We start from the raw sequence: 24,633 nt of genomic DNA, 5'->3' as shown, positions 1-24,633 counted from the left end.
AGTGTCCCTGCTGACACCTGCAGCACCAGCCGGTCTGTGGGACAGCAGAGTCCCCATGGCACTGAGGGGTTCTGAGCTGCAGTGTGTCCAGGGACCCAGGGGACACCAGGGGAAATCCCATGGCACCTGGATGCACCAGGGCTGTCCCATCACAATGAGATGCACTGGTGTGCACTGGGATGAACTGGGATGCACTGGAATGTCACCATGAGCAGAAGACAGGCTTTCATCATATGAGGAGTATGTGACCACCCACGGAGTGCAGCCCACCCAGACCCCATCCCCACTCACCATCTAAGATGCTCACAGGGTTGCTGACCCCGGTGCCAGGTCTCTCACACTTGTAGGTGCCACTCTGGGTGACAAGGAAACGGTCAGTTTTCTTCTGCTCCCAGTTCCGCCCATTCTTGTACCAGGTGATGGCACCAGGAGTCCCCAAGCCCTGGCAGGTCAGTGTCACTCGGTCCCACAGCACTGCCGGTGTCCAGGGGGGATCCACGAGGAGCTGGGTGGTCTGGGCACCTGTGGGTGACAGGGGACACCAGCCTGCCAGGGTCACTGTGGGGCTGGAGACAGCAGGGAAGTGACATGGCATCCCCTGAGGACTCACCAGTGAGGCTGAGGGTCTGGGCTGGAAGGGAGAAGGGAGAGGATCTGGGTGGGGGTGGCACTGTGGGGACAGCAGCCCCTGGGGGATGGCTGTGGAGGCTGTCCCCAAACTGTCCCTGTTCAAACACCCATGGGGCATAGACATCTCAGGGACAGACAGAGACATCACAGCCACCCCGGGTTGAGGCAGGACATGGGGACACTGTGGACACTCTGGGCATGGCGACTCTATAGACATCCCATGCTGGCAGAGATCACCCTCATCAGCCCCACAGCATCTCCTCCACAATGCCCATCTGCATGATGCTTGTCCCCTTGTCCCCCTGTCCCCCTGTTCCCCTGTCCCTGAGCCCACAGCTGATGCTGTACCAAGGTGCCTATTGCCATATACTTGTCCCCCTATCCCTATTCCCCATTTCTGTCCCCCCATTCCTATCCCCCTGTTCCTGTCCCCACAGCCACCCCATGATCCCCATCACACCATGGAGTGGCACTGCTTGCACTGGTGAACTCAGAGGACCCCACAGCCCCCCTGTGCCCCCTCCCCACCGCTCTCTGCCTCACCAGGACCCATCCCTGTGCATCAGGCCTGTGCCCAGGGTACTCACCCCACAGGAGCAGTGCCACCTTCCCGGCCATCGCGCTGTCCCCGGCCATCCAGGCTGGCTGTCACATGCTGCTGTCCCCTGGGTGGTGACTCTTCGGATGAAGGGGAAGGAAGCGATTTCACATTTCATCCCCACGTGTAGGTGGCCCTTGCTGGGGGCAGGGTGGTGACAGGCTGGGGGCAGGCTGGGGACCTGGTGGGACCTGGGGGAAAATAAGGGCCCAGGATTGGGGGGATCAGGAGATGCGGTGAGCCTGGGTTTGTGTCCAGGGGAAACTTGGGGCAGGAATGAGGTCCTGGGAAGGTCCCAGGATTTCCTGGGAGGGGAGTTCCTGGGAATGGAGATCCAGAGGAATGGGAGTCCTGAGGAGGGGGAGTTACAGGGATGGGTTGCCTGGGAATGGGGGTCCAAATATGTAGGGGACCCTGGGGAAAGCAGGCTCCAGGGAACTCAGGTCATGGGATGGAGGTCCCAGGGATGGGGGTGGTGGGGGAATGGAGGTCCCCGTGGGAATGGATCAAAGGAAGGTCCTGGGAAATGGAGACCCTGGGCAGTGGGAGCTCTGGAATGGTGGTCGCAGGGATGGAGGGACCAAGGGAATGGGGATCCCATGGTTGTGTTCCCAGGGCAATGGAGGTTCCAGGGCAGTGGCTGGGTGAGCACATGGGTCACAGCTCCTTCACTGGCTGCCTCAGATTTTGTGGTGACCCAGGGCCCAGCAGAGCCCCCCCGGGGTGCTCATAGATTGAGGGGACACCACAGGGCAGTCCCAGGGGTCTTTGGTTCTTTGCCCCACTCTTTCAGGGTCTTTTTCCTCTATTTCTATATATTCTTTATTTGCCTCACTTTGACACACACTGCCCCTGCATTTCCTGACTCCCCAGTCCTGGGGAGCACCTGAGCAGGTAAGAGGTGGGAAATGGGGGTGCAGGGGCTGCAGGGAGGGGGGAGGAGCTGTGAGGGATGGGGGTGTCCTGCTTTGCCCCCAACACTTTCACTTTCTCTTTCCTGCAGCAGAAGGAAGTGGCTGTTTGTGCTGAGAATCAGACGGGGGGGCAGGTTCTGTCCAGGGGGACACATCCAGGGGGGTCATGTCCGGGGCAGTCCCTCTTCTGGGGGTGACATGTCCAGGGAGGGTCCTGTCCCAGGGGTGACACATCCCGGCTGGGGGGGTCCTCACCTGGGGGATGGCGGTTCTGGAGGGAACCTGGACACATCGTAGATGCAGCTTTTTCTCCCTAGAAATGCCTGATTTGGCCTCAAATTGCTGACACAGGGATCAGACTTCCAAAATCTGGGTGGCCTGAAGCTGTTGGGGGCTGCCCTATTCCTCTCCTGCTCTCCACCATCCTCTGCATGGGTTTCTGTCCTGGGGGTTGGGACAAGTTGGGTTTATTGGGTTTCGAGAGAAAACCTGTTCCAGTCTTCTCCAACATTGCTGTTCTCCTGGAGGATCTGAGCGTGGGAGAGCAGCTTGGGAATGCAGCCCCAGGCAGGAAGGAGCTCCCAAACTCCTCTTCCTTGCAGCCAGTGCCCATCCAAGTGTGGAGCTCAGCCATGGCATAGCCCCACTGCACAGGGATGGGCATTGGCCAGCCCTGCTCTGGCCAGCCCCAGGGGCAGCCAGCACCTGAGGCTCCCACCTGCCCCCTTGGCCCCCTTTGATTCTCACAGCTTTAGAGCGGCTCAGAGGTGAAAACTGGGTGGGGGAAAAAGGCCTGGCTGTGGTTTGCTCAGCTCTGCAAGAAGCACAAAAACCAACTGGAGCTCAAGCAGTGGCTCTGCAAGGGCCTTTGATGGTTTTCAGAGCAGGGCTGGGTGGAAACCAACCCTGCAGGGGCAGCTGTGAGGGAACCAGTCCAGAAATGCAGCAATTGATCATTTTGTCCCTCTGGCCAAGGGACTGAGAGAGCCCCGGAACTCCTGCAAAGACAACAACAATCTGCTCAACAACATGACCTGGACCCTCCTCCTTCCTGGCTCAAACCTGCAGCACTTTGGAAGCGCCCAGAAAGAATGTTTGGGTTCCGGCTGCAGCCACCAGATGAGAAGGAAAAGTGTGGAAATATGGAGCAGTGGCTCTGCCTTGCAGCCTTGCTGGGGCTGGGGGTGACCCCGGCTGGATGGCGACAGTGGCTCCGGACACGCTGTCCCAGCCTCTCCGGACACATGGCCACCGTCGCTGCCGCAGCCCGGGACAGTCGCGCCACTCGCAGCGCCATGGCAGCGCCACCTGCCCCGGTGACCGAGCCCAGCACTCCGCTCCCGCAGGCCCGGCGGCTCCTGCCGGGCTCCCTGCTCTCCCCCAGCCTCCCGCTCCCTCCCTCCCGGCGCCCCCCGCCCGCCCCAGGGCTGAGCCCGGCCGAGGCTCCGCAGCAGCTGCGGGGCTCAGAGCCGCTCGGGGAGCGCCGGCTGCGGGGCTTTGGGCACCGGGGGGCACCGGGCAGGGCTGCGGCGGGGCTGGGCTGGGCTCGGGGGACACCTCAGGCTGTCCCCGGCTCCGTCCCGGGGCTCTCGGGGCTCTCAGGGCAGTTGCGAGGGAACCAGTCCAGAAATGCCTCGGTTGATCATTTTGCCACCCTCCCCAAGGGACTGAGAGAGCCCCAAAAATTCTGCAAATCCCACAAGGATCTGCTCAACAGCCTGACCTGGACCCTCCTCCTTCCCGAGCTGAAAAGACAGAGCTGGACAAAAAAAACCCATTTCTCCCAGTTTAATCAATAACCTGTGTCGCTATTGAGCCGCTAGCAGAGAAGGAAAACCCAGATTCCCAGCGCAGCATAGAAAAAGCCCTTTATTATTTGAATCCAACATATGTATAGACTTTTCAGAGGTCACCCAGATTGGTCAGCCAGAAACCTCCCCATAGGCCTGATTGGCCAGGCCTGAACTGTCCAAATCTTTAGACACTGTTTAAAAAACATCCAAACTTTATCTTTGTTTATAAAACACAACAGAATGTTCTCACGAGAAAGGCCTGTGCTAGCCACAAACCTGCGGTTCGGGTCCAATAAAAGGAAAAAGGTTCCTGTGCCCCCCTGGGGCTGGGAGGGTGAATGGGGAGTCATGGCCGGAGGCCCTCCTCACCTGTCCTGGGACACCCTGGCTCCTGCAAGGAAAAGGGCAGGAGGTGACTGTGAGGTCCCTGAGACCCCTGAACCTTCGTGGGACCTTGGGAGCTCCAACCACCCTCAGGACCCCAAATCCTCACGGGACCCCTAAATCCCCTCTGCAGCCCCGATTCCCACCAGATCCTGATTCGCACCTGGACCCCAGGAACACCTGAACGCCTAGAATTCCTGCACCACCATAGTGCCCCCAACCCCCCTGGTTCCCCGTCTCCCTGAGTCCCAGAACCTCAAGCACGGCAGCGAGGGGCATCACCCAAACTTCCATAGAATCACTGACAGAACCCCCAACATCCTTGCACAACCCTCCAAGAGCTCCCTAAACCCCCCAGTCTCTCGCAGTGCCACCCCAATGTTCCTCAAATGCCACCCAGGGATGCCCCCTGGAGCACAACCAAGACCAACTAAATTCCCCCCAACCCCACCAGGACCCCAGCCAAGGTCCCTGGGGATCAGATTCCCCTAACTCAGGAGCTCTGGGTGCTGCCCCATCTCTCCCCACACTCTGGGGTTCCCCTCACTCCAGGACCCCCAACCTCCCCACTGTCACCCACCCGGGTGGTGCCACCAGTGACAGCCCCCAATGACAGCCAGGAGCAGAACCAGGAACAGGAGGGTCCTGCCGACGTTCACAGCCACTGCTGGGGACAGATGGGTCATGAGGGTCACTACTCACTTGAGGAGTGACCCCATACACCCCCACACCCCCCGGTGACCCCATATGACCTCACCTGTGCCCCACCTGTGCCCCAGTGTCCCTGCGGTGTCACCTCCAGCACCAGCTCTGGGCTGAGCGCCTGGAACACATGGTGCTCATCCAGCTGGTTGGTGGCCACGCACTGGTAGGTGCCAGAATGTCCCACATCGATGTCCCCAAGCTCCAGGAGGGGACCCTGGGCCACCTCGTGCCCATTGTGCAGCCAGGTGAAGGTGACAGGTGCTGAGCCCACCTGCACCGAGCAGCGCAGGGTCACGGGGTCACCTGCGTGCACCTGGAGTGCCGGGGGGCCAGGGGTGATGGTGGCATTGGCCACGGGCACTGCGGGGACAGAGACGGGGCTGAGGGTGCGGGAGGGGCTGGCATCAGGTGTGGGGGGAGGGGGGTGGAGGGAATGATGATGCCGCGTTTGGGATCACACCAAGCCTGAGGGTCCTGCTCACCAAGGACAGTGACATTCAGTGTGGGGCTTTCAGCCACGCTGTCCCCGTCACTGGCCTGGCACTGGTAGTGACCGCTGTCACGGTCCCCAATGTGACGAAGCTCCAGGCGGGGGCCAGTGCCCAGCAGTGTCCCTGAGCCCTCCCGGTGCCAGGAGAAGGACAGGGGACCTGTCCCCGCAGCCACCGTGCAGCTCAGCACCAGGCTGTCACCCAGTGCCACCTGTCCCCCGGGAGGCTGCACCAACAGGGACACCCCTGATACTGGGATCCCTGTGAGAGGGGGACACCAGGGGACAGTGAGGGTCATGGGGAGGTTCAGAGCGGGGTGGGGGACCCCAGTTTGGAAGAGGGGGCTCAGAGATTCGGGGAGGCTTGGAAGGGGACTGCAGGTAGAGATGGCAGATTCAAGGAGGGGAAACGGGGAGAGGGATGGGGGGAACCCAGAGAGGGCTGTGGGGACCCAGACAGTGACAGGAGGACCAGGGGACCATGGGGGGGACATCAGGGAAGGGTGGGTGGACCCAGAAAGGGGTGAGGTGACTCGGTGAAGGATGAGGGAATCTGAGAGGGATGCAAAAGAGATGAATGGACCCAGGAAGTGATGGAGGTACCCAGGCAGGGCACCGTGGGAGGAATGACGGGGCAAAGGGCAGTGATGTGGGGACCCGGAAAAGGTGTCTGGGTGAGATGGGACACCCAGGCAGAGCTGGGGTACCCGGGGAGGCTGTGGGGGTTGCCGTGCCCATCCCCGCACTCACTGCGCACCGTGACGCGGAGCCGGGTGCTGCTCTTCCGCACGGCCCCCCCCTCGGAGCGCACCTCGCAGCTGTAACTGCCCGAGTGGGAGACCCCCACGGCGGGCAGCAGGAGCTGCGGGGACCCCTGCGGGCCCCCCAGCAACTGCCCGTCCCGGTAGAAGAGGTGCAGGAGGGGGGCTCGGGGCCGCAGGGGGCTGGGGGTGCTGAGGCAGCTGAAAATCAGGAGGGACCTCTCGGTGGGCTCGGGGGATGGTGACCCTCAATACCTGGGGAGGGGCTCTGGGGATTTCTGGATATCGGGTTTTCGGGGTGCTCACCGTGCACTGTCACTGTCACTGGCGGTGACTTCACCCATGGCGAGAGCTCAGAGTCCACTCAGCCCCCGCAGCAGTATTGGCCACTGTGGTGCAGCTGCAGGGAGGACAAGGACAGCTCGGTCCCATCGAGGGGCCTTCCCACCTCCTTGTCCCCAAGGTAGAAGCGCACCCCGGTGACCGATTTGTCCCGCCAGCTCCGGCAGCGCAGTGTCACCGTGTCCCCCTCCAGCAGCACCCATGCTGGCACCTGCAGCACCAGCCGCTCTGTGGGACAGCGGAGTCCTGTTACACTGGAGAGTGCCAGATGGCAGCGAGACACCCCCACTGGGTCACACACAGGCATCCACTGTTCCAATAGGATGTCCCCTCGCACTGGGATGCTCTGTGATGTCCCCGTGTGCAGGGGACAGGCTCTCACCACAGCAGGGGGTGACCCAGAGCCCTCGGGGTTCCCGCGGGTGCCAGGCTGGGGACGCAACACCCCCTCACCATATAAGATGCTCACGGGGAGACTGAGCCCAGTGCCAGGTCTGTCACACTTGTAGGTTCCTTTCTCCATCACCACGAACTGATCCCATTCCTCCTTCCCCCAGCGCTGCCCATCCTTGTACCAGGTGGTGGCATTGGGTGTCCCCGAGCCCTGGCAGGTCAGTGTCACTCAGTCCCACAGCACCGCTGGCATCCAGGGAGGCTGCACAAGAAGCTGGGCGGTCTGGGCACCTGTGAGTGACAGGGGACACCAGCCTGCCAGGGCCAGCACCGGGCTGGGGACAGTCAGGCAGGGACATGGCATCCCCTGAGGACTCACCAGTGAGGCTGAAGGGTTTGGGCTGGAAGAGACAAGGGATAGGGTGGGGTGGGTTGACCCCAAGGGAACAGTGGTACCAGAAGCGGGTGCTGTCCCCACATTGTCCTTGTGGGGACACCAATGTGGCACAGACCTCTCAGGAACAGGGACACCTCAGGCTCCCTGGGCTGATGCAGGACATGGGGACACTGTGGACATCCCAGGCATGGGGACTCTATGACCACCCCGTGCAGGCACAGGTCATCTCCACCAGCTCCACAGCCCCTAACCCCATGGCCACATCCCATGGCCCTGTGCCCATGATCCCATCCCGCAGGCACCTGTCCCTATGGCCACATCTGCATGGTCCCCTTGTCCCTGTCCCTGCATCGCAGCTCCCCCATACGTGTCCCCACAGCTGTCACAGTCCCATAGTGCCTCTCCCCACATCCATGTTCTCTGTTCCTGTCCCCTCATTCCTGTCCCCCCATTCCTGTACCCCGTATCCTGTCCACTATCCCACGGCCATGGTCACACACCATGGCCACCATGGACTGGCTCTGCTGGCATTGGGGACCTCAGGGGACCCCACAGGCCCCTGTGCCCCTTCCGCACAGCTCTCTGCCTCACCAGGGCCATCCCTGGGGCATCAGTCCCATGCCCGGGGCGCTCACCCCACAGGAGCAGTGCCACCTTCCTGGCCATCCCCGTGTCCCCAGCCACCCGAGCTGGCTGTCACATGCTGCTGGGGCCTCCTGTCCTCCGGGTAGTGAGAAGGAAACAATCTCACATTTCGTCCCCACGTGTTGGTCACCCTAGATGGGGGCAGGGTGGGGACAGGATGGGGGCAGGGTGGGGACGTGGTGCGGACATGTTGAGGACATGGTGGGGACATGGTGGGGACGTGGTGAGGACATGGTGGGGACAAGGTGTTCCCAGAAATTGGAGCCTGAGGGTGTGTTGGGATCCAAGGATGGGTGTCCAGGGAAATGGGGTTCAGTGGGAAGGAAGGAATCACATGGGATGGGGCCCTGTGTTGGGGGGCCCAGGGATGGGGGTGCCACGGGAACATGAGCTCCCAGGATTTGGGATCATGGCATGGGGGTCTGCATGGGATGGGGGTGTCAGGGGAAAAGGGTGCCCCATGGAAATGGGGGCCCTAGGGGTAGGAGGGTCCCAGAGAGGGGGGATGTAAAGAATGGGGAACCATGATTGGGTTCCAAGGCGAATAAAGGGCCCAGGGATGGGCAGTGGCTGGGTGGGCACCTGCCCACCAGGTCTCAGCTCCTTCACTGAGTGCCTCAGATTTTGGGGTGACCAACAGGTCAGCATAGTCCCCATGGGGTGTTCATGGTTTGGGGAGGCACCACAGGGCAGGACTCCAGGGCTGTGCCCCCATTCCATGCTTTTTCCTCTCTTCATTTCTATTTCTTTCCTTATTTCCCTCACTTTCACATCCTGTCCCCTCCACTTCGTGGCTCAGCGATCCTGGAGAGCTCCTGAGCAGGGAACAGGTCCTGGGGCTCCCACCTGCCCCCTTGGCTTTGATTCTCACAGCTTCAGAGCTGCTCAAAGGTGAGAATTGTGTGGGGGAAAAAGGCCTGGCTGTGGTTTGTTCAGCCCTGCAAGAAGTACAAAAACCAAGTGGAGCTCAAGCAGTGGCTCTGTGAGGGCATTTGATGGTTTTCAGAGCAGGGCTGGGTGGAAACCAACCATGCAGGGGCAGCTGGGAGGGAACCAGTACGGAAATACAGCAATCGATCATTTTGTCCCTCTGGCCAAGGGACTGAGAGAGCCCCAGAACTCCTGCAAAGACAACAACAATCTGCTCAACAACCTGGCCTGGACCCTCCTCCTTCCTGTACAAAACCTGCAGCCCTTCGGAACCTCCCAGAAAGAATGTTTGGGTTCTGGATGTGGCCACCAGATGAGAGTGAAGAGTGTAGAAATATTGATCAGGGGCTGCACACATGGATCCTGGGAACTCAGGGATGAGAGCAGGAGCAGAGAGTGCCCAGGCAGGGGAATTCAGGGCAGGATGGAGGGGATTTACCAGGGAATCACACTCTGAGGGACACACGGGCATTTCCACAGATTCCTGGGCAGTGGTCCAAGGATGGACAGAGTTGTTCCTTTTTGGAGCAGAATCCATGGGAAATAAATCAAGTCTCATGGTGGGAATGAGAAAAACGGGAAGAGTTTATAAATTTGTCCGAACAAGAGCCTTCCTTTTATTTTATGGGTTTATTGGTGCCCAGCAGAGAGGAAAAAATCACATGGACCTGATGGACACTCAGGGAGATTCCACACTCAGTATTATCCACAGCAAACACTTCTGAGGGATGTACAAATGCGCTCCTAAAGGGAACCATAAATTCTTGTGGCTCTGGATGGACCTCCTCTTGAAGGACAGGATTTTTAATTTCTTGCTTTCTCTCGGGGAATTTTTTCCCATTTGTTGCCTAAGAGATGGGAAGGAGGAGTACTTAAGAGACAAAACATGTAGCCAGGATGCGGAGGAGGGGGAAGGGGTGCAGTTTGCTGCAATCTCTTAGCTGGGAGGTTTTCTCTTGGGAAGTGCAGAGATACAGTGAGACTTGGCTGGGGGTCAGGGGCTGGGCTCAGCCCTCTCAGTGCTCTCTTTCTCTCAGGGGGATGGCAGGAGAGATGTTTGTGCTCTTGCTGCTGGGCTGTGCCTGAGGAGAGAATTCACTGCTACTTCAGAGTTTTGTTCTTCACTGCTTGTCCTTACCATGGGTGAGCCTTTGCTCGCAAGAGCAGCTGTTGAACTGGGATGTTTTCAACACCCAACCTCACTGGGAGTGACCCTCACCATCTGCTTGGGTGCCTCAGGGGAAACCCAGGACCCTGACCGCCTTCCCTTCTCTGGAGGGAGTTTCTCCCAGCTGCTTGTGGGAGCTCAGCTGCCGCTGCCTAGCCTGGCTGTCTTCCTTCCACTGTTGTGGCAGTTTTTGCTACACTTTCACTCGACACCCTGCATCTGCCCCAACCCCTGCGGCTCTTGCCAGGGCTTCAGAGTTTTGTCCACACTTTGTTTGCCACCCTGGGTGTGTTTGGCTCTGCTGTTCCAGCCCACTGCTCTGAGGTTCCTGCTACAGTCCAGCTCACCACCCGCAGTGGCACTCAGACCAGCTGCTCCCTGTGAGTTTCGCAAAGGAAGCCATTGTCTCTCATTCTCTGTCACCTGAGCCGCCATTGCCAGGTGGAGAGGCGGCTGAGCACGCACCACAGCGCCCCCTGCAGCCACGGGGGAATCATCGCACCTGCCCTACCCAGCTGGGAACCAACAGCGCCCCTGCCGGCTGTGACTGTAACTGCACCGAATGGGGAAAGAGTCAGACATGGGGGTGGTTCTGTCCTGGGGGGCACATCCAGGGGGGTCCTGTCCTGGGGGAAAAGAGCTTTTCTGGTGTGATGACACATCTGGGTGGAGGTCTGGTCATGGGGGGTCCTTGCTCTGGGGGTGACACATCCCAGGGGAATCCTGACCACCTCCCCATCACCTGTGGGGCACTGTGACCTCTGAAGTGCCCCAACTTCAGACATGTCCTTTAATGACCATGCCTGGACAATGGCAATTCTCAGACTAAATTGGATTGAATTCCCTTATTCCCAATTGGTTGAGACAAAATTACACATCCATAGGATACAAGTAAAATGCTTTTGCCACACCTTTTTTTATGAGTAAAGAAAACAAACTCAGCCAAATCAAACTGACAAAGATAAAATGGCCTGGTTTATAGGATCTTTTTGAGAGTTGGTCTCCAAACAAGTCGCACACAATATAAACAAAAAGAAATCACAAAGCACTGAGACTATATGGTTTGCTTTAGGACTCCATTCGTGCATCCCACAGCAGCATTTGCTTTGGATAGTACGGAGTGTGGAATCTCCCTGCCGTCCAACAGGTCCATGCAATTGTTTCCTGTCTGCTGGGCAGCAACACACCCCACAAGGAAGGCTTTTGTTGGGACACATTTAGGAACTCTTCCCAACTTTTCTCATTCGCACCCTGAGACTTGATTTACTTCCCATGGATTCTGCTCCCAAAAATGGAACAACTCTTTCCATCCTTGGACCACTGCCCAGGAAACTGTGGAAATACCCGTGTGTCCCTCAGGGTGTGATTCCCTGGTAAATCCCCTCCATCCTGCCCTGAATTCCCCTGCCTGGGCACTCCCTGCTCCTGCTCTCACCCCCGTGTTCCCAGGATCCATTTGTGCAGCCCCTGATCAATATTTCCACACTTTTCCCTCTTGTCTGGTGGCCACAGCCAGAGCCCAACATTCTTTCTGGGAGACTCCAAAGGGCTGCAGGTTTTGGACAGGAAGGAGGAGTGTCCAGGTCAGGTCGTTTAGCATATTGTTGTCTTTGCAGGAGTTCTGGGGCTCTCTCAGTCCCTTGACCAGAGGGATTTTGTCCCCTCATTCCCTTGGCCAGAGGGACAAAATGATGAATTGCTGCATTTCCAGACTGGTTCCCTCACAGCTGCCCCTGCAGAGTTGGTTTCCACCCAGCCCTGCTCTGAAAACCATCAAAGGCCTTTGCAAAGCCATTGCTTGAGCTCCAATTGGTTTCTGTGCTTCTTGCAGGGCTGAGCAAACCACAGCCAGGCCTTTTCCGCCACACAATTCACACCTTTGAGCAGCTCTAAAGCTGTGAGAATCAAAGCCAGGGGGCCAGGTGGGAGCCTCAGAGCAGGGCTGGCAAAAGCTGCTCTTCTAAAGTCACCTCCAGTTTTCCATCCCAGTGCTGGGGGGAGGGTTCAGGATTGTCCTCGGGTGTTCTGGACAGAGGGGGGACAGTCAGGGGGGTCACAGGTGTTTCATCTGGAAGGTCTCATCCTCATCCTGGTTCCCAGCATTTTGAGGCCCTGCAGGGGGAGCGAGGGGTGGTGGTTATGGGAGGTTGTGGGGGTTTCTGTTACTCCTGTGGGGGTTTCTTACCCACAGAAGGGCCTTGGGGGTCTGCAAGATTGGAGGGGAAGGGGCTGCACCTTGGGGCTCCAAAAGGGGGACTGGGGGCTCCCAAACTGAAGAGGTGCTGATAAGGGGGACATAGAGAGGATGGGGCGTTTCCCAAGCTTTGGCTCCCCAGAGGTCACAATGCCCCACTGGGGACACTGGAGATTCCAGGGCCTCCCCTGGGCTGGAGATTTCAGGATGTGTCACCCCCAGAACAGGGACCCCCCAGGACAGGACCTCCCTAGATGTGCCCCCCAGCAATGATCCTGCCCCTGTCTTGCAATTCCCAGCACAAACAGCCTCTTCCTTCTACTGCAGGAAAGGGAAAGTGAAAGTGTTCTGCCAGACAGCTCCATCACCAACAGCCCCCACAGCCCCCCCACCCCTCACTGAAACCTCTGCACTCCTTTTTACCCCAGCCTGTTCCCTGCTCAGTTTCTCCCTGGGATTGCTGAGACAGGGACTGGGGCAGGGCAAGATGGGGGTGGTAGCGTGAAAATGTGGAAAATAAGAAAAAAAAGAAACAGAGAAAGGAAAAATCCTTGCGGGTGAATGGCACATTCCAGGAGTACATTGGATACCTTCAGTGTCCTCATGGGGTGTCCCCCAAGCTGGGGGCTTTTCTGTGCCCTGGGTCACCCCAAAATCTGAGTCACCCAATGAAGGAGCTCAACCCACATGCCCACCCAGACACTGCCCATCCCTCAGACCCCCATTCCCCATGGAAACCAAAAATAGGACCCCCATTCCTTAGGTCCCACCTCCCTGGCACCACCATAACAGGATTCCTAGTGCCCAGGACCCTCATTCCCTTGATCCAACGAGCCCCCATTCCCCAAGAATCCCCTATTCCCTAGGGGTCCCCCCATTTCCTCCACACCCCTGTCCCTGGGACCCACATGCCATGACTCCAATCCAGGGTTACCATGTTCCCCTGGGACCCCCATCCTTGAACCCCCCTGCATGGGGACCCCCAATCCCCAGACAGCCATTCCCTGTGAGTCCTCCTCCTCAGGACCTCCATTCCCTGGAGCTCCATTGCCCCGGGACACCCATCCTGAGCTCCCCACATCCCCTGAGCCCCCCATGCCTGGGAAAACCATGTCCCCATCATGTCCCCGTCATGTCCCCACCCTGCCCCCAGCCTGTCCCCACCCTCCCCTGACCAAGGCCCACCAACACGTGGAGACGAGACCTGACCTCGCTTCCTTCCCCTTAATCCGAAGAGCCACCACCCAGGGTACACTCGGCCCAGTCATTGTGTGACAGCCAGCCAGGGTGGCTGAGGACACCGGGATGGCCGGGAAGGTGGCACTGCTCCTGTGGGGTGAGTACCCTGGGCACAGGCCTGATGCCCCAGAGATGGCCCTGGTGAGGCAGAGAGCAGTGGGGAGGGGGCACAGGGGGGCTGTGGGGTCCCCTGAGATCCCCAGTGCCAGCAGAGCAAGTCCATGGGAGTGGACCCTGGTGTGACTGGGGCCATGGGGTGGCTGTGGGGACAAGAGCAGGGTACAGGAATGGGGGGAATGAGTTGTAAGGAGAGGCATCATGGGGCTGGGGCAGCTGTGGGTACAGGGGATAAAGATGCAGGCACAGGGACAAGGGGATAAGCAACATGAGGATAGCCCATGGGGACAGATGCCATCGCAATGGGATCATAGGCACAGGGCCATGGGGACGTGGAGGTGCAGCAATGTGCTGTGGGACTGTGGGACCATCGCCAGGATGGTGGTGTCACCATGGCCAGGGTGTCCACAGTATCCCCATGTCCTGCCTCAGCCCACGGTGGCCAAATGTGTCCCTGTCCACAAGACCTCTGGGCCACACCAGAGTCCCCATGGGGACTGCTGGGGAAAACCCCACACGCTGTCCCCGGGTGCTTCTGACCTCATGGTGCCACCCCAACCCAGACCCTCTTCCTTCTCCCGTCCAGCCCAGACCCTCAGCCTCGCCAGTGAGTCCCCATGCAGATGCCATGTCCCTGCCCCACTGTCCCCAGCCATGTGCTGGCCATGGCAGGCTGGTGTCCCCTGTCACCTGCAGGTGCCCAGACAACCCAGCTCCTCGTGGATCCCTCCTGGACACCAGCAGTGCTGTGGGACCAAGTGACACTGACCTGCCGGGGCTTGGGGACTGCCGGTGCCACCACCTGGTACAAGGATGGGCAGTGCTGGTGGCAGAATGCAGCTGACCACCTCATTGTCACTGAGAGTGGCACCTACAATTGTCAAACACATGGCACCAGGCGCAGCCCCGCCGTGAGCGTCTTAAATGGTGAGCAGGGGATGGGGATGGATGGCCCACTGATGGCTCTGGGTGGGCTCTGCTCTGTGGCTGGCCTCACACTGCTCCTGTGACGAGAGTCTGTCCCCTTTACACGGGGACATCCCAGTGCTCCCCTGTGCATCCCAGTGTGATGGGAACACCATAGAGATGCTGGTGCAATGGGGTCATCCCTGGTCTCCTTGGGATCCTTCCACACAATGGAGACTCCCCCAGTGGTCCCTGGTGCCTTGGGGTCCCACCTTGGACCCCTCAGTGCAATGGGCTTCTCCCTGTCCCACAGACCGGCTGGTGCTACAGGTGCCGGCGGGGGCACTGCTGGAGGGGGACACGGTGACACTGCACTGCCGGGTCAGGAAGGACACGTCGGTCAGCAGTGTGCAATTTTACCATGACAAGACGGAGCTGGGGGGCTCTCCCAGGAGGACTGAGCTGCCCCTGTCCCGCCTGAAGCTGCACCACAGTGGCAGCTACCACTGCCGTGGCTTGGTGAGCAGCGGCCTTTCAGTGTCAGTGTCAGAGCCAGTGACAGTGACAGTGCACGGTGAGCAACCCACAGCTGGATCTCCAATAACGAGACATCTCCTCAGCCAGCAGACTCTGAGACTTCCCAGCAGACTCAGAGTCACATCCCCACCTCCCATCTCCTTCCCAGAGCTCTTCTCGGTGCCGGTGCTGAAGCTGGAGGGTCCCCCCGAGCCCACCGAGGGGTCCCCCCTGAATCTCAGCTGCCTCAGCACCCCCAGCCCCCTGCGGCCCCGAGCCCCCCTCCTGCACCTCTTCTACCGGGACGGGCAGTTGCTGGGGGGCCCGCAGGGGTCCCCGCAGCTCCTGCTGCCCGCCGTGGGGGTCTCCCACTCGGGCAGTTACAGCTGCGAGGTGCGCTCCGAGGGGGGGGCCGTGCGGAAGAGCAGCGCCCGGCTCCGCGTCACGGTGCGCAGTGAGTGCGGGGATGGGCACGGCAACCCCCACAGCCTCCCCGGGTACCCCAACACTGCCTCACTCTCTCTCTACCTGCCTCCTTGCCTTCCCCAGGTCCCTCCTCCGTCCTCCCATGAGTGTCTCTGGTCCCTGCATCCCTCACCTCGTCCCCAAACCACTCCCCCCGTACACCTCTCCCTCTCTTAGGTCTCGCCATTATTCAAAGGTCCCACCATCCCTGTCTGGCTCCCCAAAACCTTCCCTGTGGTACCCTCCAACCCACTCCATGTCTCCCCTTCCTAACATTCCATGCCTTCCTGGGGTCCCTTCCACCCCTTTCCAAGCCTCCCAATCTCTGGGCATCCTTCTTCCTCACTGGGATCCCCCTGCCCCTCTCTGATCCTCCCTTTCCTGAGTCTCTCACTGCTCCCTGGTTTTCCTCATCCCTCCAGGGTCCCCCATTTCCTTTGTCTCCCACACAGGGATCTCAGTATCAGGGGTGTCCCTGTCAGCACAGCCCCCCAATGGACAGGTGGCACTGGGTGACAGCCTGGTGCTGAACTGCACAGTGGCCGCAGGGACAGGTCCCCTGTCCTTTTCCTGGCACCGGGAGGGCTCGGGGACACCGCTGGGCACTGGCCCCCACCTGGAGCTGCGCCACGTTGGGGACAATGACAGCGGCCACTACTAGTGCCGGGCCAGCAATGGGGACAGCATGGCCGAGAGCCCCACACTGAATGTCACCATCCTGGGTGAGTGGGACCCTCGGGCTGGGGTGATCCCACCCATGGAATTCCCCATCCCACCTCATCTCCCCCACACCATCCCCAACACACCCCAGGTCACAGCCCCACCACTGCGTGTCACAGTCCCAGGTTACTGAGACCATCTGGGTCCAGATATCTCCACCCACAACATCCCACCCATGGCTCCCTCATCCCACCTGTCACATCCCACACCCCACATCAAGTCACAGTCACCCTATTGAGCGTGACCCTCCTGAGTGAGCAGGACACTGAGGATTAGGGTGACACCCCCCACGATCTGCCTCGACCAATCAATCTCATCCCACCAACACTAATCCACACCCCCTACAGGGTGACGGCCACCATCACCCTCAGACATGGTCCAGGGTGAGAGGGTCCCTCGGGCTTGTGGTCACTCCCATTCACAGTATCCCTCACCTCACCCTCATCCCACCCACTGCATGCCCTCACCTTACACCAGGTGTGACCCCCACCACTGTCGGTCACAGTCATGGGTGAAGGGGACCCTCTGTGTCCAGGTGCCACCATGCAGAGACTCCCTCATCCCCCAACACCTGGTGCCAGCCCCTCCCCCAGCCTCAGCCCTGTCTCTGTCCCTGCAGTGCCTGTGGCCAATGGCACCATCACCCCTGGCCCCCCAGCACTGCAGGTGAGCGCAGGTGACCCCGTGACCCTGTGCTGCTCAGTGCAGGTGGGCTCAGCACCTGTCACCTTCACCTGGCTGTACAGTGGGCGTGAGGTAGCCCAGGGTCCCCTCCTGGAGCTTGGGGACATCGATGTGGGACATTCTGGCACCTACCAGTGCGTGGCCACCAACCAGCTGGATGAGCACCGTGTGTTCCAGGCACTCAGCCCAGAGCTGGCCCTAGAGGTGACACCGCGGGGACAATGGGGCACAGGTGAGGTCATATGGGGTCACGGGGGATTCAAGACTCCTGAGGTGTGTGGTGACCCTGATGTGTCTCCTCTGTATCCCCAGCAGTGGCTATGAATGTCGGCAGGACCCTCCTGTACCTGGTGCTGCTGCTGGCTGTCATCGGGGGCTGTCACTGGTGGCACCGCCCGGGTGGGTGACAATGTGGCGATTGGGGGTCCTGGAGTGAGGGGAAACCTCCAGAGTGTGGGGAGAGATGGGGCAGCACCCAGAGCTCCTGAGCTGGGGGAAACAGAGCCCCCAGTGACCTTGGCTGGAGCTCCTGGGATGTTTGGGGAGGTGTTGGTGGGTTGGAGTTTTTTTCAGGGACATCCCTGGGTGGCTTTTGAGGAACATTGGGGTGGCACTGGGAGCCCCTGGAGGGACTGGGGAGGTGTTGAAGGGTGGTGCAGCTATATTTAGGGATCTTTCAGGGGTCCTGTTTAAGTTTGGGTGGTGCCTCTCCTGTCCAGGCTTGGGGTTCTGGGCCTTTGGGGATCAGGGGCACTGTGGTGGTGCAGAACTTTAAGGGGTTAAGGTGTTCCTGGGTTCCGGGGGGTATCAGTGTCCAGTAGGAATTGGGCTGCAGTGGGGATTTGGGGGTCCCGTGGGGATTTGTGGGTCCTGTGGGTGGTTGCTTGGAGCTCCCGAGGTCCCAGGAAGGTTCAGGGGTCTCAGGGACCCCACAGTCACCTCCTCCCCTTTTCCTTGCAGGAGCCAGGAAGCCTCAGGACAGGTGAGGGCGGCTCCGGCCATGACTGCCCTTTCCCCCCTCCCACTGTCAGGGGGCACAGGACCCTTTTTCCTTTTATTGGACCCAAAACACAGCTTTTTGATTAAACTGGTAGAAATGGGGTTTGTTTGTTCAGCTCTGTCTGTTCAGCTCGGGAAGGAGGAGGGTCCAGGTCAGGCTGTTGAGCAGATCCTTGTGGGATTTGCAGGATTTCTGGGGATCTCTCAGTCCCTTGGGGAGGGTGAGAAAATGATGAATTGGGGCATTTCCGGACTGGTTCCCTCTCAACTGCCCTGAGAGCCCCGAGAGTCCCGGGACGGAGCCGGGGACAGCCATAGGTGTCCCCCGAGCCCAGCCCGGCCCCGCCGCAGCCCTGCCCGGTGCCCCCCGGTGCCCAAAGCCCCGCAGCCGGCGCTCCCCGAGCGGCTCTGAGCCCCGCAGCTGCTGCGGAGCCTCGGCCGGGCTCAGCCCTGGGGCGGGCGGGGGGCGCCGGGAGGGAGGGAGCGGGAGGCTGGGGGAGAGCAGGGAGCCCGGCAGGAGCCGCCGGGCCTGCGGGAGCGGAGTGCTGGGCTCGGTCACCGGGGCAGGTGGCGCTGCCATGGCGCTGCGAGTGGCGCCACTGTCCCGGGCTGCGGCAGCGACGGTGGCCATGTGTCCGGAGCGGCTGGGACAGCGTGTCCGGAGCCACTGTGGCCATCCAGCCGGGATCACCCCCAGCCCCAGCACGGCCGCGGGGCAGAGCCGCTGCTTGCTAATTCCACACTTTTCCCTCTCATCTGATGGCCACAGCCAGAACACAAACATTCTTTCTGGGAGCTTCCAAAGGGCTGCAGGTTTGAGACAGGTTTGAGGAATCAGGAGGCTCCAGGTCAGGTTGTTGAGCAGATTGTTGTTGTCTTTGCAGGAGTTCTGGGGCTCTCTCAGTCCCTTGGCCAGAGGGACAAAATGATCAGTTGCTGCATTTCCAGACTGGATCCCTCACAGCTGCCCCTGCACGGTTGGTTTCCACCCAGCCCTGCTCTGAAAACAATCAAAGGCCCTCGCAGAGCCATTGCTTGAGCTCCAGTTGGTTTCTGTGCTTCTTGCAGGGCTGAACAAACCACAGCCAGGCCTTTTTCCCCCACACAATTCTCACCTTTGAGCAGCTCTAAAGCTGTGAGAATCAAAGGGGGCCAAGGGGGCAGGTGGGAGCCTCAGGTGCTGGCTGCCCCTGGGGCTGGCCAGAGCAGGGCTGGCCAATGCCCATCCGTGTGCAGTGGGGCTGTGCCATGGCTGAGCACCACTCTGGGATGTACAAGGGTCCCCAGGTTGTGCCACCCCTGGGACAGGCAAGACCCCAGGAATGTGCAGGGACACTCCAGGAACTGCCATCGCATAGGGCCAGAACCCCCAGCCAGGGTGTGTCACCCCCCGGTGCATGATCTCTCCAAGATGTGTCACCCCCCCGGGACAGCGACCCCAACAGGACAGGACTCCCCTGGATGTGCCTCCCAGGACAGAAACACCCCCTCATCTGACTCTAAGCACAAACAGCCTCTTCCTTCTGCTGCAGGAAAGGGAAAGTCAAAGTGCTGGGGACACAGCCGGACACCCCCATCTCCCACAGTCCCCACAGCCCCACTGCTGCTCCCTGCGCCCCTCACTCCCTTTTACCTCTCCCTGGGGTCTCTCCAACCACTTCTGTGCCCAGGTGCTCCCTAGGATTGCTGAATCAGGGAGTGGGATGGATGGGTAGGTAGAGTGAAAATGGGGAATATAAGGAAAAAGAAGAAATAGAGAAAGGAAAAAACCTTAGGGCAGCGAAAACAGCTCATCCCTGGAGTACATCAGAGACCCTCAGTATCCTGATGAGGTGCTTCCAATGCTGGGGGCTTTGCTGTGTCCTGGGTCACCCCAAAATCGCAGGCACCCAGTGAAGGAGCTCAACCCACATGCCCACCCAGTCAATGCCCATCGCTGGGACCCCCATTGCCCTGGGAATCCAAAACTAGGACCCCATTCCTTAGGTCCCCCCTCCCTGGCACCACCATAACAGGACTCCCAGTGCCCAGGACCCAAATCCCCTGGATCCAGTGGGCCCCCATTCCCCAAGGATCCCTTATTCTCAAGAGTCCCCACCATTTCCCCCAACACCCCTGTCCCTGGCACCAACACACCATGACTCCAATCCAGGGTTACCATGTTCTCCTGGGACCCTCATCCTTGAACCAACCTGCATGGGGACCCCCAGTCCCCAGACAGCCATTCCCTGTGAGTCCTCCTCAGGACCTCCATTCCCTGGAGCCCCATTGCCCTGGGACACTGAGCTCCTCACATCCCCTGAGACCCCCATGCCTGGGAACACCATGTCTCCACCCTGCCCCCAGCCTGTCACCACCCTGCCCCCACCAAGGGCCACCCACACGTGGAGATGAGATGTGACCTCGCTTCCTTCCCCTTCAGCCGAAGAGCCACCACTCAGGGACAGTTGGCGCAGTCAGTGTGTGATAGCCAGCCTGGATGGCCAGGAACACCGGGATGGCCGGGAAGATGGCACTGCTCCTGTGGGGTGAGTGACTTGGGAACAGGGCTGATGGCCCTGAATAGGGGGACTGAGGTGGGAGGAGAGGCATCATGGCGCTGGGGCAGCTGTGGGTACAGGAACAAGGGGAGAAGGACACAGGCACAGGGACAAGGGGACAAGCAACATGAGGATAACCCATGGGGACAGATGCCATAGCAATGGGATCATAGGCACAGGGCTATGGGGATGTGGACATGGAGGGATGTGCTGTGGGACTGTGGGACCATTGCCAGCATGGTGGTGTCACCATGGCCAGGGTGTCCACAGTGTCCCCGTGTCCTGCCTCAGCCCAGGGTGGCCCAATGTGTCCCTGTCCATAAGAGCTCTGGGCAAAACCAGTGTTCCCATGGGGACAGTTGGGAACGACTCCAACACCCTGTCCCCGGGTACTGCTCTCCCCATGGTGCCACTCCCACCCAGCCCCTCTCCCTTCTCCCTTCCAGCCCAGACCCTCAGCCTCGCTGGTGAGTCCTCAGGCAGATGCCATGTCCCTGCCCAACTGTCCCCAGCCCTGAGCTGGCCCTGGCAGGCTGGTGTCCCCTGTCACCTCTAGGTGCTCAGACAACCCAGCTCCTCGTGGATCCCCCCTGGACACCAGCGGTGCTGTGGGACCGAGTGACACTGACCTGCCAGGGCTTGGGGATTGATGGTGCCACCACCTGGTACAAGGATGAGCAGTGCTGGTGGCCAGATGCAGCTGACCACTTCCTTGTCACTGAGAGTGGAACCTACAATTGTCAAACACATGGCACCAGGCGCAGCCCCGCCGTGAGGGTCTTAAATGGTGAGCAGGAGATGGGGATGGATGGCCCACTGATGGCTCGGGGTGGGCTCTGCTCTGTGGCTGGCCTCACACTGCTCCTGTGGTGAGAGTCTGTCCCCTTTACACGGGAACATCCCAGTGCTCCCCTGTGCATCCCAGTGGGATTGGAACACCATGGGGATGCTGGTGCAATGGGGCGATCCCTGGTCTCCCTGGGATCCTTCCACACAATGGAGACTCCCCCAGTGGTCCCTGGTGCCTTGGACTCCCACCTTGCACCCTTCTCAAGTCCCTCAGTGCAATGCATTCCCTCCTGTCCCACAGACCGGCTGGTGCTGCAGGTGCCGGCAGGGCCACTGCTGGAAGGGGACACGGTGACACTGCGCTGCCGGGTCAGGAAGGACATGTTGGTCAGCTGGGTGCAATTTTACCATGAGAAGAAGGAGCTGGGGGGCTCTCCCAGGAGGACTGAGCTATCCCTGTCCCCCCTGAAGCTGCACCACAGTAGCAGCTACCACTGCAGTGGCTTGGTGAGCAGCGGCCTGTCAGTGTCAGTGTCAGTGTCAGAGCCAGTGACAGTGACAGTGCACGGTGAGCATCCCACAGCTGGATCTCCAATAACGAGACATCCTCGCAGCCACCAGACTCAGAGTCACATCCCAACCTCCCATCTCCTTCCCAGAGCTCTTCTCAGTGCCGGTGCTGGAGCTGGAGGGTCCCCCTGAGCCCACCGAGGGGTCCTCCCTGACTCTCAGCTGCCTCAGCACCCCCAGCCCCCTGCGGCCCCGAGCCCCCCTCCTGCACCTCTTCTACCAGGACGGGCAGTTGCTGGGGGGCCCGCAGGGGTCCCCGCAGCTCCTGCTGCCCGCCGTGGGGGTCTCCCACTCGGGCAGTTACAGCTGCGAGGTGCGCTCCGAGGGGGGGGCCGTGCGGAAGAGCAGCGCCCGGCTCCGCGTCACGGTGCGCAGTGAGTGCGGGGATGGGCACGGCAACCCCCACAGCCTCCCCGGGTACCCCAGCCCTGCCTCACTCTCTCTCTACCTGCCTCCTTGCCTTCCCCAGGTCCCTCCCTCGGTCCTCCCATGAGTGTCCCTGGTCCCTGCATCCCTCACCTGGTCCCAAAACCACTCCCCCCTTTCACCTCTCCCCCTCCTAGGTACCTCCATTATTCAAAGGTCCCACCAGCCCTGTCTGGCTCCCCAAAACCTTCCCTCTGGTCCCCTCCAACCCACTCCATGTCTCCCCTTCCTAACGTTCCATCCCTCCCTGGTGTCCCTTCCACCCCTTTCCAAGTCTCCCCGTCTCTGGGCATCCTTCTTCCTCACTGGGATTCCCCCACCCCTCTCTGATCCTCCCTTTCCTGAGTCCCTCACTGCTCCCTGTTTTCCCTCATCCCTCCAAGGTCCCCCATTCCCTTTGTCACCCCCACAGGGATCCCAGTATCAGGGGTGTCCCTGTCTGCACAACTACCCAATGGACAGGTGGCACTGGGTGACAGCCTGGTGCTGAACTGCACAGTGGCCGCAGGGACAGGTCCCCTGTCCTTTTCCTGGCACCGGGAGGGCTCGGGGACACCGCTGGGCAATGGACCCCGTCTGGAGCTGCGCCACATTGGGGACAATGACAGCAGCCACTACCAGTGCCAGGCCATCAATGGGGACAGCATGGCCGAGAGCCCCACACTGAATGTCACTGTCCTGGGTGAGTGGGACCCTCGGGCTGGTTGGTCACTCCCATTCACAGTATCCCTCACCTCACCCTCATTCCACCGATTCCATGCCCTCATCTTACACCAGGGGATGACCTCCACCACTGTCGGTCACTGTCATGGGTGAAGGGGACCCTCAGTGTCCAGGTGCCATCATGCAGATACTCCCTCATCCCCCAACACCTGATGCCAGCCCCTCCCCCCAGCCTCAGCCCCGTCTCTGTCCCCGCAGTGCCCGTGGCCAATGCCACCATCACCCCTGGCCCCCCGGCACTCCAGGTGCACACAGGTGACCCCGTGACCCTGCGCTGCTCGGTGCAGGTGGGCTCAGCACCTGTCACCTTCACCTGGCTGCATGATGGGCTAGAGGTGGCCCAGGGTCCCCTCCTGGAGCTTGGGGACATCGATGTGGGACATTCTGGCATCTACCAGTGTGTGGCCACCAACCAGCTGGATGAGCACCGCGTGTTCCGGGCGCTCAGCCCAGAGCTGGCCCTGGAGGTGGCACTGCAGGGACACTGGGGCACAGGTGAGGTCATATGGGGTCACTGGGAGATTCAAGACTCCTGAGGTGTGTGGTGACCCTGATGTGTCTCCTCTGTATCCCCAGCAGTGGCTGTGAATGTCGGCAGGACCCTCCTGTACCTGCTGCTGCTCCTGGCTGTCATCAGGGGCTGTCACTGGTGGCACCGCCCAGGTGGGTGACAATGTTGGGATTGGGGGTCCTGGAGTGAGGGGAAACCTCCAGAGTGTGGGGAGGGATGGGGCAGCACCCAGAGCTCCTGAGCTGGGGGAAGCTGAGCCCCCAGTGACCTTGGCTGGAGCTCCTGGGAGGTTTGGGGAGGTGTTGGAGGGTTGGAGTTTTTTTCAGGGACATCCCTGGGTGGCTTTTGAGGAACATTGGGGTGGCACTGGGAGCCCCTGGAGAGACTGGGGAGGTGTTGGAGGGTGGTGCAGCTATATTTAGGGATCTTTCAGGGGTCCTGTTTAAGTTTGGGTGGTGCCTCTCCTGTCCGGGCTTGGGGTTCTGGGCCTTTGGGGATCAGGGATACTGTGGTGGTGCAGAACTTTATGGGGTTCAGATGTTCCTGGGTTCCAGGGGGTATCAGTGTCCGGTAGGAATTGGGCTGCAGTGGGGATTTGGGGTCCCGTGGGGATTTGTGGGTCCTGTGGGTGGTTGCTTGGAGCTCCCGAGGTCCCAGGAAGGTTCAGGGGTCTCAGGGACTCCACAGTCACCTCCTCCCCTTTTCCTTGCAGGAGCCAGGAAGCCTCAGGACAGGTGAGGGCGGCTCCGGCCATGACTGCCCTTTCCCCGTAAGAATAGACTCCGTGGTGTTTAGTTATGGGGATAAAATAGGGACAAGAGATCTCTAAAGATGAGTTTTAGAACATGAAGGTTCATTGCGAAATAGAGTGGGGATGAGAGGCCTGTGAGCCGCAAGACGCGACTCCAAGCAGGCCAGCAGAAAGGGGAGAGAGAGAGAGAGAGAGAGCAGAAAGAAGAGAGCAAAAAGAGAGCGATTTGCCGTTTACAATACAATAAATTGTCTTCTCTGTTGAATATTCAACTCTTCTTTAACCAATCTAAGACAAACTACAAGTCCGACAGCATTTACATACAGCCTATAA

The 24,633-nt window shown here is 60.0% G+C and overlaps 2 protein-coding genes and 1 long non-coding RNA gene across 3 annotated transcripts in view; all 3 read left to right on the top strand.

Moving 5' to 3' along the window:
• Positions 1-13,901: 13,901 nt before the first annotated feature.
• Positions 13,902-24,633, top strand: part of LOC146420320 (Fc receptor-like A) — a 16,356-nt gene continuing 5,624 nt past the window's right edge. The window contains exons 1-2 of the mRNA XM_085048356.1: positions 13,902-14,307; positions 14,397-14,627. Coding sequence (XP_084904482.1) covers positions 13,902-14,307; positions 14,397-14,627 — 637 coding nt within the window. The remainder of the gene's footprint in view (positions 14,308-14,396; positions 14,628-24,633) is intronic.
• Positions 17,310-18,092, top strand: LOC146420322 (uncharacterized). Its single transcript, XR_014849215.1, has 2 exons — positions 17,310-17,390; positions 17,952-18,092. It is a non-coding gene; the product is annotated as an uncharacterized LOC146420322 (long non-coding RNA).
• On the top strand, positions 20,488-24,287 carry LOC146420321 (Fc receptor-like protein 2). The gene is made up of 7 exons (XM_085048357.1): positions 20,488-20,518; positions 20,977-20,997; positions 21,621-21,887; positions 22,728-22,997; positions 23,237-23,533; positions 23,615-23,701; positions 24,262-24,287. Exons 1-7 carry the CDS (start codon positions 20,488-20,490, stop codon positions 24,285-24,287), a joined length of 999 nt encoding a protein of 332 aa, XP_084904483.1.

Source organism: Lichenostomus cassidix, unplaced genomic scaffold (assembly GCF_008360975.1).
Source record: "Lichenostomus cassidix isolate B80296 unplaced genomic scaffold, HeHo_3.0 HiC_scaffold_852, whole genome shotgun sequence".
NCBI classification, from domain to species: domain Eukaryota; kingdom Metazoa; phylum Chordata; class Aves; order Passeriformes; family Meliphagidae; genus Lichenostomus; species Lichenostomus cassidix.
This window is presented reverse-complemented; position numbering and strand designations above follow the sequence as displayed.

Excerpts from the sequence above, each read along its gene's own strand:
- LOC146420321 (XM_085048357.1), top strand. The coding sequence starts at position 20,488 with ATGGCCGGGAAGATGGCACTGCTCCTGTGGG. Across the intron at positions 22,998-23,236 it reads ACTGAATGTCACTGTCCTGG|TGCCCGTGGCCAATGCCACC; the intron begins GTGAGTGGGACC and ends CTGTCCCCGCAG. Across the intron at positions 23,534-23,614 it reads GCAGGGACACTGGGGCACAG|CAGTGGCTGTGAATGTCGGC; the intron begins GTGAGGTCATAT and ends CTGTATCCCCAG.